General features: G+C 34.6%; 1 protein-coding gene across 1 annotated transcript; it reads left to right on the top strand.

Moving 5' to 3' along the window:
* Positions 1-4,057: 4,057 nt before the first annotated feature.
* On the top strand, positions 4,058-4,993 carry LOC105862115 (olfactory receptor 4F15-like). The gene has a single exon (XM_012748160.2). It carries the CDS (start codon positions 4,058-4,060, stop codon positions 4,991-4,993), a length of 936 nt encoding a protein of 311 aa, XP_012603614.1.
* Positions 4,994-15,235: the final 10,242 nt, after the last annotated feature.

The raw sequence follows: 15,235 nt of genomic DNA on the forward strand, positions 1-15,235 counted from the left end.
TCTTGAATATTTCCTCATGCAAAATGCTATTTGGTTCCCCCAAAATAAAAAGATTTATGTCCTATTTCCTTGATTTATTGGCATTCTTTCCATGCTAATTGATATCGATTTAATAACTATTTGTAAAGTCTACACTGTATTAATTTATCCATTTATTTAACTAATCAGTCTCTTATTTTTGAATAATTCATTTGTTTCTACTTATAATCATAATACTCATAATTAATATCAAATAACTTTTAAAATATATTTTCTTCTATTTGCCTGCTTATTTCTTCACAATTAATTCCATGAAATAGGATTACTATGTCACAGGTAAAATATTTTTTACTTCTATTGCTCTTTTGCCATCTGGAGTGATTGCATATTTCACATTCCCATCAGCTGAGACTTAGAAACACTGATTCCTCAATCCCACAGCAATAATAGGTTTAATCATTCTGTTCAGGAATTAATATAAAAAATGGAACCTATTTTCTAAATTTGGAGTAAACTTAGAAAAGACTTCTTAACCTAAAATTTTAAAAATTAATTCATGTATATTTTACTAAAATTTTATAATTATTCTTTTGCCTTTAAGCCTTCCAATCATCCAGAAGTTACTTTGCCATAAAATGTAGATAACACACAGTTGAATATTTCCAATGTTGAGTTACATGTTTAACAACTTTTGAATACTATGACCTTTTAAATAATCCTTCATTTTTCTACATAATTATAATGCCTTCTTTATTATACACTAAATTTCCTAATATGTATCTAATTCTTGACTGTGTTTTTGTTCCATTTTCTGTTCAATTTAGTCAAATTAATCATTGTCTAATTATCATAGGTTTATGATATATTCCAATTTCTTTTCCAGGAAGCATTTACTTCTTTCTTGCAACTCTTATTATGTTTCCTTTTTCAAATTTCCCTGAGATTTTTTTTTATTTTAAAATATTACAGGTGTATCAATAGTTTTGTTACATGGATCACTTTTATAATGCTTGAGTTATGGTTATTTTTTTTCCGGAAAGCATTCACTTCTCTCCCACAACTCTTATTAGGTTTTCTTTGTTAAATTTCCCTCAGTTTTGATATTGACTTTTGCATTATTTTGTATTGTTCTGACAGATTTCCATTAGGTGTTTAAGAGTACTGCAGTTATCCTATGGATTAGTTCAGTAAGAATTGATATTATTATAACTTGCAAAGTTTTTTTTCTATTAGCATCATTTGATCTCTCATTTTATTCAAGTTTTCAAATATAAAAATTTGTTTTTTCAATAGAATGCATACACAGCACATTTGTTTCCTCTATAAATAACTTCTTTTTATCATATTTTAGCAGCTTATTGACTCTTTTATTTATTTAAATAATATTAGATTTAATATTACGATCTAATTATCTTAAGTTTTTGAAGTAGACAACAGTGTGATTTGCCAATCAATTATTGCAGCTTTGCTACCTCTTCTTTGATAGTATTACTTGATTTAATCTTCTTGTCTACTTTATAATATGCTGTTGAGCCCTAGTGTTAGCAGGCTTCCTTCTTTATGCTCTTAATTTTAATGTTTCATCTATAATCGAAAGCTGACTATTGGTTTAAAATTTCTATTGAAAGTACCTGGGGATGGACATGCTTGAAGCTCTGACTTGGGTGGGGCAAAGGCAATGTATGTAACCTAAACATCTGTACCCCTCGAATGTGCTGAGATAAAAAAATAAAAGCATCATGAATGAAAAATTTCTTATACTTTGTGTTTTACTAAGACTTTTATTAGGAATTGGTTTTGTGATTTATCCAGTAACTGTACAGTACATTCACTGTCAAAAGTTTTTATAGAAATACCCTCCGAAATCGAACTATGCTGTCTTCACTTGTAGAAATGGAGTGGGACTTCTAGAATTTCCCCTTGATAGTCTCACCAAAGGATTTTAGTTAGAAAGTCATATGATCGTACTTCATGTTTAGGTAGACACTTCTGGAAGCATAGTATAAAACAGTCTGGTCTTAGGGAAGAATGGAAGCAGAGATATCTTTCAACAGCATTTTCAATGGTCCAGTTGATAAAATATGGAAAATGCATGCAAAAAATGGCAATGGAAATGTAGAGGAAGAAACCAAATTAAGAAATATTAATGTTTGGCCGAGCATGGTGGCTCATGCCTGTAATCCTAGAACTCTGGGAGGCCGAGGTGGGAGGATTACTCAAGGTCAGGAGTTCAAGATCAGCCTGAGCAAGAGTGAGACCCCATCTCTACTAAAAATAGAAAGAAATTAGCTGGACAACTAAAAATATATAGAAAAAAATTAACTGGGCATAGTGGCACATGCCTGTAGACCCAGCTATTTGGGAGGCGGTGGCAGAAGGATCACTTGAGCCTAGGAGTTTGAGGTTGCTGTGAGCGAGGCTGACACCAAGGGACTCTAGCCCAGGCAACAGAGCAAGACTCTGTATCAAAAAAATAAATAAATAAGAAAGAAGTATTAATATTTGATACTAAAAGGTGTGCAACTATAGATAGATACTGATCGAATGTGAAGGGAGGACAAGAGTGCCACAGAGGTCTATACTGGGCATCTGGGAGAATGATAATGATATTTATTAAGGCGTTAAAGTACAGTGGATTCGAGTAAATTGTACAGTAGATAAGAACATGAGTTCAGTTTTGATCAGTTAAATTAACGGTGGAGTTGGCACTCCCATTAGAATATACCATATATAGTTTGGGATATACAATTCGGGTTTGGGGATAAAGCTACAGGCTTAGAAGTCAATGTATAGGCATTATACTAGCTTAAGTGAGTAAACTGACATGGAATTTAAAAAAAAACTTGTGTCAGAACTCTGAGTTATATCAAATATTAAATGGGAGCAGAGGACAATTCTTGTGTCAGCAAAAGATATAGAGAAGAAGTTGGAAATATAGGGGAACAATTAGGGGAGAGCTGTCATAGAAATATTCTGAATGCATTCAGCTACAATTAACAAAAAACCTGATTTATAATGGATCAAACAAACTGGAGGTTACTTTTCTTACATTACAAGAAATCTGAAGAGAGATCATTGCTAGCTTTGGCTAAGTGGCTCAATATGCCATTTAGAACCCAGTTCCTTTTTAATATTTCGCTGTTACTTTATATATTTTAGAATTTTGTGCTTGCTTCACCTTATCACTACACTGACACTAAATAAAAGGAAAAATGGACTGGAAGAAAACCTCCCCATGGTCGTTTGTCCTTTCATTTGAGAAGGAAAGTCCTCCAAAGAAGATACTGGTTTACATCTCAGTGTACAATTCTGGAGTCATATGCCCTGTCTTAGGCAAATCCATAGCCAAGAATAATGGGATGATAGCCACTGGCATAGAAAAATAATCCATCATGTTCTTGATCTGAAACAGGACTACTGTATTCTGAAACAGGTATTGTTTTGTACATAATAATACATTAAATACACAGGTTAGGTTTATGTATGGATTATGATAATAATGAGTCATGAGTTAAACATTATGAATAATCTCTATCTGTGCACCTGAGCTCTATGTTAAATTGTTCAAACAGAAACAAAACACACACACAAACTGAGACAGAGTAAATATTATTACACAGTTTGGGCCTGAAAATACTGATCTGAAGTAAGAAATTCAGTAAAGGACAATTTGCAAGTTAATTCAATTTGCAAATTAATTCATATTAACATGTGAATAATTTCTGTCACCTGAGTTTAATTAGGGTGGGATGACACCTAGGTCAGGGTCTAGAAATCCTGGAGAAGCAAAACAAAACAAACCAAAGGCCTAATAACAGAATAAAAAGGGAAGTAACCCCATTTAATACATTCATAATTTTCTTTCCTTTTTCATTTATGTAATCGGTCTCCTAATCACCATACTTCTATTTCCCTTTTTTAAAATCCAATTCAATGATTTCTACAATAACTCTAGTGTATGTAACCCACAAAGCAAACTAACAGGATAAATAGGGAACACACTTTAATACCACTCATTCTGACTTCTCATCATTTTCTATCCTCAGGTGGTTTGAAATCAGCTCTTCTACCCAAGCCAATGGATGGATTAAATGACTCCTTGGTTTCTGAGTTTGTGTTGCTAGGACTGTCTAGTTCTCAGAAAACCAAAGTTTTCCTCATTCTGGCATTCTCCTTGCTGTATTTAGGGATCATCCTGGGAAATCTCTTCATTGTGTTCTTGGTAATTGCTGACTCTCAGCTACAGTCCCCTATGTACTTCCTGCTGGCCAACCTGTCCCTCATTGACGTGGGCCTTTCCTCTACTGCAATCCCCAAGATGATCTCAGACCTTTCAAATGAGTACAAAATAATTTCTTTCCAAAGTTGTATGACTCAGATATGCTTCATCCATATCATGGGAGGAGTGGAGATGGTGCTGCTCATAGCCATGGCATTCGACAGGTATACGGCAATCTGTAAGCCTCTCCACTACTTGAACATTATGAGCCCTAAAAGATGTGTTTCATTTGTAATCACGGGCTGGGTAACTGGAGTGATCCATGCTATGTCTCAATTTGCTTTTGTTATCAACTTGCCTTTTTGTGGCCCTAATAAGGTAGACAGCTTTTATTGTGACTTTCCCAGGATCATAAAACTTGCATGCACAGAGGGAGCCAAGTTTGAGTTTGTTGTTGCTGCCAACAGTGGGTTTATGAGCATGGGCACCTTCTTTCTGCTCATCCTTTCCTACATCTTCATTTTGGCCACTGTCTGGAAACGTTCTTCTGGAGACTTATCCAAGGCCTTTGTCACTTTGTCAGCTCACATCACTGTGGTTGTTCTTTTTTTCACTCCATGCATGTTTCTTTATGTGTGGCCTTTCCCCACATCATCAGTTGACAAATATCTGTTCATTGTTGACTTTGCTGTCACCCCTGCCTTGAATCCTGTCATCTATACATTAAGGAACAAAGATATGAAGATAGCCATATTAAGATTGAGCAAACGGAGGCATTATGTCAGATTGTGCTGACCAGATCTATCTTTGCAGTTCTAAAATTGTATATCCACCCACCTGCTCGACATTTCAACTCAGGCATCTGTCATTTAACATGATGTTCAAGCTAAACTGGACAGAGCATCTACCTCATTAGGCAGATTTCTGCTACTTTTGTACAGCATTTACGTAATTGCTTTTATTATCATAGGAAATGTGAATCTACTGTAATATGGGTTATTTTAGTAGACAGCAGCATTATTTGTAAATATTATTTTATTATTTAAATTGTAATCATTTTGACCATAAGAAATGATATATTAACATCTCTCCTTTTTTCTGTAAGCTTCTCTCAACTGCAAATTTGTTTTGGTAAATGTCAGAAATCATCATATAGAATAATTATACATGTAGGACTATTACCTTTACTTATTGTCTTAGGTTGCATTGTCAGATGAAGACCCAAACACAATTTTTGTTTGCAAGTAGTTCATTTGGAAGCTGATTTTTTGAAGCATCAGTAAGTGGGCGGGGAAGTGATACTGAGAAGTAGGAGATTGTTATGTTAATAAACATAACTGGGATGCATGCCTACTGTAGCCCTGAGTGATCCTGTAGATTGTGTGACTTAGGATTATCTCAATTGAAGAGCAAGATATGTAGACTTTTTCATTTTTAGAGGGTGCATTAACTCTTTAGCATGTCCAAACTCTCCCACACAGAACATTGTGCATGTTAAGAAGCCAGAGACAAGCTGGCAGGTAGGCTTTCAGGTGCTGGCAATAGAGAATCATCTCCTTGTTTGGCAACGATAAATGCTGAGGTAGATTTACCTTTTAAAGACATTTAGGCCCCACTTAATTTTAAGTTTTAATTTTAATTTTTAAATCTTTGAAGTGGTGTCTATTCACAATTTCACAAACACACACATACACACACACGACTTAAAACATGAGGGTAATGGGGTAAGCTACAACAGCATTTTCACTCCTAATTGATAGTCACCATCTCCTCCCTTAATGATTCTAAATTTCCCTCATCCTCAGATAGTATTTCTGCAGACCTAGGGTGCTTGCCAAGTGAGGTAGCCCAGTTCATTTATGAGCAGTTTGAGCTCCTGGTAAAAATGTTCTTGCCAATCTATTGCTGCTACAATTTTCCTTTTACAGTTTTCATCAATCAGAAAACTACCAGGTAACGGTGCTTAGGTAGATTCCTAGTTTTAGGCGAACTCTTCACTTCATTCCCATGTCTTTATCCAATATGCGATAAAAATGAGGCAATCCATTTTCTGTCTGCTCATTCTCCACCAGCATAAGGAACCCTAAATAACAGGAAAGCAGCTAAAAATTTTAGATTTATTATAATCTATACTGTGTCTCTCCACTATAGTAGATCCTAAAATTTTAGGAACAGAAAACAGAACTGCATAAGGTCACTAAGATTTGTGTTAATAAATGCTACTCTTTTCTGTATCCCTTGCTACAGAGCTACATATTTTATCCACAGGGAACATATGACCATTGAACGGTTATTGGTTCAAAGCATTGGTTCAAATCTTAAAGCACAGATTCCAACTTTGCAGACTATTATCTTTAAGCTGGTGCCTCAGTTGCAACTTTAAAAGGCTATTCCAGTATTCTATAAGATTGACAACTCTCAGTTGTCACACTATATGGTAGGATCAGTGGGTTCCCTAGTTTTGTGTGCTTTTGTGCACTTTCTTTGCCACAAAGTAGATACCCTGGGCCTAAGGAAATACTATGCAAGATTTCATATTGGAAATTACCCTATGAACTCATGGATAGAGGTGCTGAAAAGTACTGAAAGTAAGAAAGATAAACCATCCTCAGAATATATATTAATCCCAGTAAGGACAAATCTCTGTCTTCTCCAGTTCAGGAGTGGTTCAATGTAAGCACCACCCTCAAGTGACTGATTTCAGTACTCAGAAGAGGATATAATTTCAAGGATCTACCTGTGCTACTGACAGATCAAGCCTTTACATTGCCACTAACTAGCAAAAGCCTGAATAAGATGCCTACTCTGTGGATTCCATGGATAACCTTCCTTTCCACCATAGTATCATCTTCATTCATGGTTGCATTGTAAAAGTACTAGCTTGGCTGAGAGAGGCTAACCATCATTTGCCTGTTCATTTAACTAGTTAAACACTTTATACCTAGCAGATGATTCTCTATATTAAATTATCATTGTTCAAATAAATTATGTGGCTTCTGTCTCCTGGCTAAAACCTGACTAACATGTTCTACCCCTTGAAAAAAGGAAAAAGAAATACCTAAATAGTTCCATCAGTGAATTCATCCAAAAATTTAGGAATAGAAAGAATTCTTTTTTTTTTTTTATCATCTTTATTTTATTGATGAGAAAGCAGGGTATGGAGAGGTTAAACAATTTCCCCAAGGCCACACATATATAAAAGCATTCTTAAATAAACTCCTTTAGAAATACGTAAAAAGAAAAACAATTTATATGGTTAATGTGACATAAAGGGTCTGAATGTCAAAGAGCACAAGAATCAGAGTTTTTACTCAGTTTCAAACTCTTATAATAATTCAAAAGATAAGCGATAAGTGAAGCAGAAGTCTGAGACTGAAAACATAATTCAAGTTCTTTCTCATTGCATTGGGATGTGCTCTGGCCCAGATAAAAATCTCATAGGTCTCCATTGATGCATGAAAGATATCAGTTAACAAAAAGGAGTTATTTTAGTCATGAAATATTTCCCTTTATACTCAAAGAATTGCAAAGCAGACACTAATATTTTTCTCTGGGTGTGTCCCACAAAACATAAACTCCTGGTTAACATGAACAAACTAAAAGGACCAGGTAATAACTACTGATAACAACCCATTATCAATTTTCTAATAAATACCATTAGGAGAAGATTCAGTTATTACATTTTTATAGAGATTTGACCACATCATTTTCTTCCTGCTATTTGCATTCATTCTTTTCTCTCCCTGTCTCTCTCTCTCTCTCTGTGTCTCTCTCTCTGTCTCTCTGTCTCTCTGTCTCTCTCTCTCTCTCCATGAAACAGAGGATGAGTTACAAACCAGTGATTAATACTTCTCTTACAATAACCAGAATAATTAGTTAAAAGAACAAGAACATTATAAGAAAGGAAAATTACAAGCCAATTTCTCCTTTCAACAAATACACAAAAATCTAAATAATAATAACAAACCAAAAGTAGTAATTTATAAAGAGGATAATACATCATGGTAAGTTGGCTTTATTCCCAGAAAGTAAAAATATTTTAACTTTTGTGAGTCAATGAAAGGAATCCACCATGTTAAGAATAGGAAGAAGAAAAATCATACTAACATCTTGAGAGATACAGAAAAAGCATTTGAAAAAATTCAATATCCATTCTCAATAAAACTTTTAGAAAAGCCTTAGCAAACTAGGCAAAAAAATGTGTATTGGATTGAACAGTGTCTCCCAAAAACCCATGTCCCAGACCCCAGAATGTGACCTTGTTTGGAAATACGGTTTTTGTAGATGTAATTAAGATAATGATCAAGGCCTGGAGAGGTGGCTCAGGCTAGTGTAATCCTAGCACTGTGGGAGGCCGAGACAGGAGGATCGCTCAAGGTTAGGAGTTCGAAACCAGCCAAAGCAAGAGTGAGACCCTGCCTCTACTAAAAATACAAAGAAATTAATTGGCCAACTAAAAAACTTCTGCCATCTGTTACCTTCTACATATTTCTACTTTCTTTATTGAGGTATGAGTGGGATCGGTCTGTAGATTAGTGAAAATGATTATTGGTTTTACAGCTGGAAAAGAAAAAAACCCTCACACTTATTGTTTTGGTGCAACCATCTACCTGAAATCTCAATGGCCACTGACAGCTGAACACAGCTATAAGCAATTTTTCTCTGACAAAACTTAACTAATATATGACTTGTACATTGCCATGAAACTTTATGGGAAACACTTAGAAACAAATGGATGGTACCTGCTAAAAAAAATAATATATATATATATATATATATATATATATATATATATATTTTTTTTAGTTGGCCAATTAATTTCTTTCTATTTTTTTAGTAGAGACGGGGTCTCACTCTTGCTCAGGCTGGTTTCATACTCCTGACCTTGAGTGATCCACCCGCCTCAGCCTCCCACAGTGCTAGGACTACATATATACATATTACATTATATATATTAGCCAGGCAGTAGGATTGCTTGAGCCCAGGAGTTTGAGGTTGCTGTGAGCCAGGCTGATGCCACAGCACTCTAGCCAGGGCAACAGAGTGATACTCTGTCTCAAAAAAAAAAAAAAGAATGGCCATCATAGAGCTATTCAATGATACTAGAGATTTCTTCAAGTATCTATTCTTCAAAGTTTTGGTGAAAGGAGTGTTCCCTGGACCCTCCAGGGTGGTGGAACAAATCTTACATGATAAATGAGAAATGCCTTACATGATAAATCAATTCTAGCAGTTCAGTCTTTATAAGTGCTTGAATACCTTTCTCAACATATAGAAAGAAAATTATAAAATTTCAATTTAATTTGTGTAGTCCCTCTTTGGGTCTAGTGAAATCAGTAAATTAACCAAATTAACTATTACAGCTGATGCCAGCACTTTGTGCTAAGACATTGATTCTAGAATCTTTGGTTAGTGAATCAATATAATATTTTGGCTTGATATAACTTTTTACTGTTTTCACTCTAATCCCACATCCTTATAATTCATTTCCACTCATGTTCTCCAGGTTTCTGTTGATATTAATTAGAAGAAAGAAAGAGCAAACTTCAGAAAGAAAGAACGAAACAAACAAACTCCTTTTGGGTCATACACGCCATACTTCACCCTATGTGGTATCGTTGTACTTCAGGCTGGTATAGGTCTAGAAGCAATGAGGTGCAATGGAAGTACCAGTAGGTCCTGAGGATAATCAGCAAGTACCTTTGTAAGGAAACTACCTCAAGGCAGACCATTATATATTTTTCAGGCAGAAGAGACTAATCCTCAGACAGTGGTAGGAGGGCTGTTTCTACTTGCAAAAAGGCTTAGGGCCTGACATACTGTAGTGCTCAATAAATATTTGTTGAATGAATGAATAACACTTGTCCAGTAGTCTCTGTCTACCCATGATTATATGTGTGAGGCATACTATGTATTATAGATTTGATTTTGCAAAAAAAGGTCACTGATTCTTTACATTTTTTCTATACTGTTTTCTTGAATGGATTATTCCCTCCTGTACAATGCGCGCATTATGCACTGCATTTTATTTCTCCTATTTTTCTCCTATTAATATTATAGAGAATTGTCCAAAATATTTGCCAATTTTATATATCTATTTATTTATTTTTAATTTCAGAATATTATAGGGGTACCATCCGGACTCGAATGTTTATGGCAGCACAATTCACGATTGCAAAGATGTGGAAACAACCCAAGTGCCCATCAATACCTGAGTGGACTAATAAAACGTGGTATATGTACAGGATGCAGTGCTACTCTGCCATAAAAAAGCAATGAACTACCTATCGTATTATCCTGGATGGAGCTAGACGGAGCCCACTCTTCTAAGTGAAGTATCACAAGAATAGAAAAACAAGCACCACATGTACTCACCATTAAATTGGTACTAATTGATAGGGGGTATGGGCAAATTCCCACCTAATTGGTGCCGTAGCACTGTCTGGGGATGGGCATGCTTATTAGAAAGGTGCAAAGGCAATTTATGTAACCAAAGTGTACCCCAGTAATACTCTGAAATTAAATAAAAACATCAATTTGACCTTTAAACTAAGAAAAAAAAAAGGAAGAAAGAAAGAAAAGTTCTTGCCTGTGGGTTAGGCAGAATTCTTAGATAAGACACCAAAAGCATAATCCATTTTTAAAATGATCAAATGAACTACATCAAAACTAGAAACTTTTGTGATTCAAAATAAACCTCTGGAAAAAAATTATCAGAGCACAAAATCACTTATTATCACATTAAACTGCTCAATTTTCCTGAACTCTTATCTGCATATCATGATAATTTACCATTGGGAAAAACAGTGTACACCAAAGACCTGGTTTCCTTTATAAGCAATTATGGACTACATCCAGTCCTGCTACCCAGTCCTGCTAATTGACTTCCTTCCTAATGGTCTAAACTATTTATAATTTTTTGCCTTAAGAAAGGTTGTGATTCAAAACGGGTGGTAACCTTTATGTGTGTCTCAATTTCTTGAAGCTGCTGAGTGAAACCTAAGCCTGAGCAGGTATGTAAGAAATCTGCTTTTTAACTCCTTAGCAACTGTAATAGTTACATTGCTCCCTCTCCTTTTTATTCTTTTTGTTGCCAAATCTCCTATTCAAATGAGTTTCCCTCATATTATTATATATCCTTCTGATTACATTTTCATAATTTTAACTGTATCATGAGATGAATTTCTCTTCAGAGAGCCATTATCTTTATTAAATTGATATGTAACGAGTCTTCATTTTCCCATCTATTTTCTCTCTAAAACTAGAATCATGGAAATAAAAAGTTATTTCTGAGTCATGGCTATATCCACTGAGCACAGTCTGGACGACCAAGCTATTTCTGTGTTTGGACAGAATTGAATGACTATGTCTTAAAAATCACAATTATTTTTTAAGAAAAGACTTGTTGAGTACTGATTATGTGCCAGGCCACGCTCTCATGTTTTCCATATATTAACTCATTTGATTCTCACAACACCACTATGAGATAAGTACTGTTATTGTCCCTATTTTACAGATGAACAAATTGAGGGACAGAGAAGTGAAGCAACTCACCCAAGGACAATATAGCTCATATATCAAGGCGATGGAGAGTCGAACCCAGGTAGTCTGGCCCCAGAATCTGTGCTCTGAGCCACTCGGCTATACTGCTGTTTATCAAATTATTCGTGTCATTTTCCTATCTCCTCTAATTTTAAAATTTATTTTAAAATTTTTTAAAAAATGTAAATATTTCTTGTAAAAATATAGAAAACAAGACTGAATACTTAGAAAAAATATAAAATCATCTTTTTTAACTTAATGAAGTATTGTATACATATTTTCATGTTAAAGTTTTTTTACTTATTTATTCATGTTTTATAAAAAAATCTTGTGTCATAAGTTCAAATATATTTAAAAATTCTCTTGCTTATTCATATAGCAAATTACTTTTCTTAGGGGCTCTGATGATAAAAATTATACTATCATTTTGAGTTGCTGAATCTTTCCAAATATCTGGTGACATCTTCCTGTCCTGCAATAGTTACATAAAATGCTTTATGTTAGTACACAACTGTAATTTGAGAAAATTGTTAGATACTCTGTAGTGCCTCTACACATGTTGTTCAAAGCAGAAAAAAAAAAATCTTCCTCTACTTTTATTTCATTGTATTTAGGATCTAGTTGGGAATGTGAAATGCTGAGGTCACTCTGAGAGGACAGTCACAAAACAGGGAAGTCCCTGACTTCCAGATCGGCTTCTGTTCCCTTACCAGTGTGCAAGTATCAGTTAGTTGAATTCCCAAAGTCACTTGGTAGTGATTTACTCTCCACCAAATCCCCCACAAGAGGTTCTTGGACATTTATTTTGTTCAATATGTCTTTTTGCACTTCCTACTGTGAATGTTAGTGAAGACTATATATTAGTGCCTACATTGTGCTAGAAATTGTGCTAAGTATTGGGGTATACAAATTTACTAAAAGCACCTTTCTCAAAGAGATCATAGTACCAAACGAAGAAGTAACATACAAGAAATTATAACATACTTTATTATAAAAATGTAAAGCATATAAAAATAGTTCATAGAGAGAAATTATTTACTCTGCTTGGGAGGTGATATTTGATCCATGTCTTTAAGGATAAAACAAACAGAAGTCACATTTGTATAAGAAAGTTTTGCCTATGTATCTAAAGTACTCATAGAATCAAGAGAAGTTACACTTCTTCCATATAATGGATAAATAAACACTATCAGTATCATTTAGTAGCCAGCTCATATTTAAATAGCTCTAAAGTGGCAGAGTGGGACGGCAACCAAAGTCTATTGGGCCTTAAAGCCAATGATGATTCCACTTTGTAATGACCAAGAATAAGACAGGCAAGAGCATATGCAAAGGTAGAAATAAACAAAAAATATAGTAAATAATGTTCAGTTCATGAGAGATTTTATGTGATATCCTTTGAATTTCAAATATTCTTTCTGATAAAACCTAAAGTTCAAATAAAACAGCAAGGTCATCTCTCAAAGCTCAACCTAAAGGTTACTGCACTTTTAGGCATTACATTAATACTGAATGCAAAAATAAAAAGGTCAAGAAAAGAATCTTCTCCAAAAGAAGCTTTTTATTTTAATCTGAGAAAGAAAACTTTTCACACTGTTCTATAGTCATTAACCATTTCTAGTTTCCATGCCCTTTTTAAGCAAATCCATGTCCAAGTGAAGTTAGAATAGCATCTTATATCCTGGGACTAGAACAGGGGCTATTCTGCCTCCAAACTGGGAGATCTCTACCAAATACTCAAAGAGATAGGTGTTCTATTAGTAAGAAGTAGGGATGAAAAAGGCCTTGGGATCAGCCACGTGTATAACAGCTAATTTTTAAAAACCAAGCACCTGGCCGGGTGCAGTGGCTCACACCTGTAATCTTAGCACTCTGGGAGGCCAAGGTGGGCAAATAGCTCAAGGTCAGGAGTTCAAAACCAACCTGAGCAAGAGCAAGATCCTGTCTCTACTAAAAATAGAAAGAAATTAATTGGCCAACTAAAAAAGTATATATTAAAAAAATTAGCCATGCATGGTGGCACGTGCCTGTAGTCCCAGATACTTGGGAGGCTGCGGCAGGAAGATCACCTGAGCCAAGGAGTTTGAGGTTGCTGTGAGCTAGGCTGACACAATGGCACTCTAGCCTGAGCAACAGAGTGAGACTCTGTCTCAAAATAAATAAATAAGTACATAAAAACCAAGCACCAAATTTATAGAATAAGTAATTAAGATAATGACTGAAAAGTCATTATTGTATGTGATATTTTTATTTGTGGACAATTGTGTGTGCTATCCCTGATAAATTTTCTAAAATGATTTTCTGGAGTGGAAGCTATATAATTTTGGGTTATCCAATAAATGGAATGTATAAGGTAAACTTACATGTTAGTTTGAGAGAAAAAGGGAAAAATCAGAAGAGGAAATCCACTCTTGATAAATTTGATTTTTGATAACAGAGACTCTATGTGCAACAGCTCAAGGGAAGTGAAAAGTTGAAGATGAGGGAGAAAAGTTAATTGATACATTAAGATCTTTGGGGAAATCTAGGGTATTCTTGGAGGTGCTGGCCTTGAGGAGCACAGTGCCATGGTTAGAAGCATGTGCGCTTGCATTTTGAAGTTTTAGAGCTCTGGACAAGTCCTGGCTTTGCCATTTCATTTTTCTGAGGCTAGGTTTTTATGTTTCCTCATTTTCTGAGAGAAAATAAAACTAAACCTATCTATGGAGTCACTAGGAGATTTAGAAGAGGTAATCTTAATTATCTTAATTCAATGCCCTGAATGTAGGAGGCACTCAATAAATGCTATCTATGATTATTATCATTGATTAACTATCAATGGATATCTTGGATTAATTATATTTGTTATATTTACTATTCTTTATCATTGGATAATCAATAATTTATTTTTAATTGCCCACTAATTAACCCATTTATTATTAACAAAAATGGTCATGGACAAGAAATGATATTATGTCATGAACCAAGTATTATTATTTTCAAGTCCGTGTCCAATTTAAATTTTAAAAGCTCAAGGTAAGGAGAGATGGGATATATTTCAGTATTTTTTACCTGGTAATCTTTATAAATCTAGTGAAAGAATATTAATGGGCTAAGACAGGTGCTGATAAAAGAATATACAATTAATATGAAAGTACTAATAGCAGTATGACAGAAAAGACAGCATTTATTTTGGTGCAAGAACACCTAGGGAAGTAGTAAGGGAAAAGATCCAGAAATCATTTAAAGAAAGAAAATGGAGTTTATGGGAGGAAAATTGAAGTACCCCTTTTGGGTCTATGTGCAAAAGTTATAGTCACATTTTTTTCCCAAGAATCCCTTCATATGATAAATTTGCCATTAGTCTTATTTCTTCCATATTCTTTTTTTTTATCCCTAATTATATCTAACTTAATTAGCAGGGAAAATAGGTAATCTATATTTGTTCCAATGATACTTATTCCTTTTAATTTTTATCCTCAGGTCACTTGAATATCAACTCTTCTGTCCCACTCA

The sequence above is a fragment of the Microcebus murinus genome, chromosome 6, assembly GCF_040939455.1.
Source record: "Microcebus murinus isolate Inina chromosome 6, M.murinus_Inina_mat1.0, whole genome shotgun sequence".
NCBI classification, from domain to species: domain Eukaryota; kingdom Metazoa; phylum Chordata; class Mammalia; order Primates; family Cheirogaleidae; genus Microcebus; species Microcebus murinus.